The following is a 1,270-nucleotide window of genomic DNA, read 5'->3' on the forward strand; positions in this document are numbered from 1 at the left end:
GTATGCTTACTAAGTAATTGAACTACTGACCATTTAAATGGAGTTATGCTTACTAAAGTAACTGAACTTCTACCATTAAATTAGAGTTATGCTTACTAAGTAACTGAACTTCTACCATTTAAAATGGAGTTATGCTCACTAAAGTAACTGAACTTCTACCATTTAAAATGGAGTTATGCTTGCTAAAGTAACTGAACTTCTACCATTTAAAATGGAGTTATGCTTACTAAAGTAATTGAACTTCTACCATTTAAAATGTTGTTATGCTTACTAAAGTAATTGAACTTCTACCATTTAAAATGGAGTTATGCTTACTAAAGTAAATGAACTTCTACCATTTAAAATGGAGTTATGCTTACTAAAGTAATTGAACTTCTACCATTTAAAATGGAGTTATGCTTACTAAAGTAATTGAACTTCTACCATTTAAAATGTAGTTATGCTTACTAAAGTAACTGAATTGCATGGCGCAGAAAACTTAATTGTTAAGGTAACCCCAAAATTACCAATAGGGTCCATACCCCCATCGAGTTTAGAAACACATGTCTCTAAACTATTCATACGTCGAATTGCACGTGGACGCCATGGCTTTATTGGTAGCAGAGTCCCCAAGAAAACGTGAATAACACACAAAACTTAAAGTAGAATGTTATCAATATTGCAGTTAATTCCACTAATTACTTTTGGCGTTTCTTACATAAAACATGAGTAATTTCGACCAATATGTTTTGACCAGTTCTTTACACTGGCTGCTGTAATATAACATTACTCAATATGATGCAATATGACCACTGGTACTGAACACTAAAAAAAGTAAAAATCAAGTCGGTATGTTGAAGTTCCAGGATGTTGTGCAGATCACCGAAAGTGAAAAGAAAAATATTTTCTGTTACAATGTAATACTACAGGAAAATGAAAAAAAGGCATTTTGTATAATTTTTTATCCTACTGCATCTTTCACATCAACTATATAATTTAATGCTATTAAAGGGTTTACTTTAAACGATAAAAACTTGTTTTTTATTTACCTTTCTTCTTTCATCTGTCTCCACTGGACACTCAGAGACACAATCACAGACAGGCTTTTCTTGCTCATCTGTGACACAAATACGACCAGCCCCACAATGAAGACCAGCACAAGGATCTAGCCGTGAGATGCAAAACATAATATGTTGAAAGGAAAAGACACACCTACTTTGTTTATAAACACGACATACTGTCTGATCAATATACACTGAGTGGTCACAAGTAAATAGACACCTAATTTTTT

The 1,270-nt window shown here is 32.7% G+C and overlaps 1 protein-coding gene across 1 annotated transcript in view; it reads right to left on the bottom strand.

Moving 5' to 3' along the window:
- Window positions 1-1,181, bottom strand: part of LOC106459857 (SPARC-like) — a 33,005-nt gene extending 31,824 nt beyond the window's left edge. The window contains exon 1 of the mRNA XM_022386410.1: window positions 1,029-1,181. Within this exon, the coding sequence (XP_022242118.1) occupies window positions 1,029-1,166 (138 nt within the window). The 5' untranslated portion in view covers window positions 1,167-1,181. The remainder of the gene's footprint in view (window positions 1-1,028) is intronic.
- Between the last annotated feature and the right edge of the window lie 89 nt (window positions 1,182-1,270).

Source organism: Limulus polyphemus, unplaced genomic scaffold (genome assembly GCF_000517525.1).
Source record: "Limulus polyphemus unplaced genomic scaffold, Limulus_polyphemus-2.1.2 Scaffold669, whole genome shotgun sequence".
Classification (NCBI taxonomy): domain Eukaryota; kingdom Metazoa; phylum Arthropoda; class Merostomata; order Xiphosura; family Limulidae; genus Limulus; species Limulus polyphemus.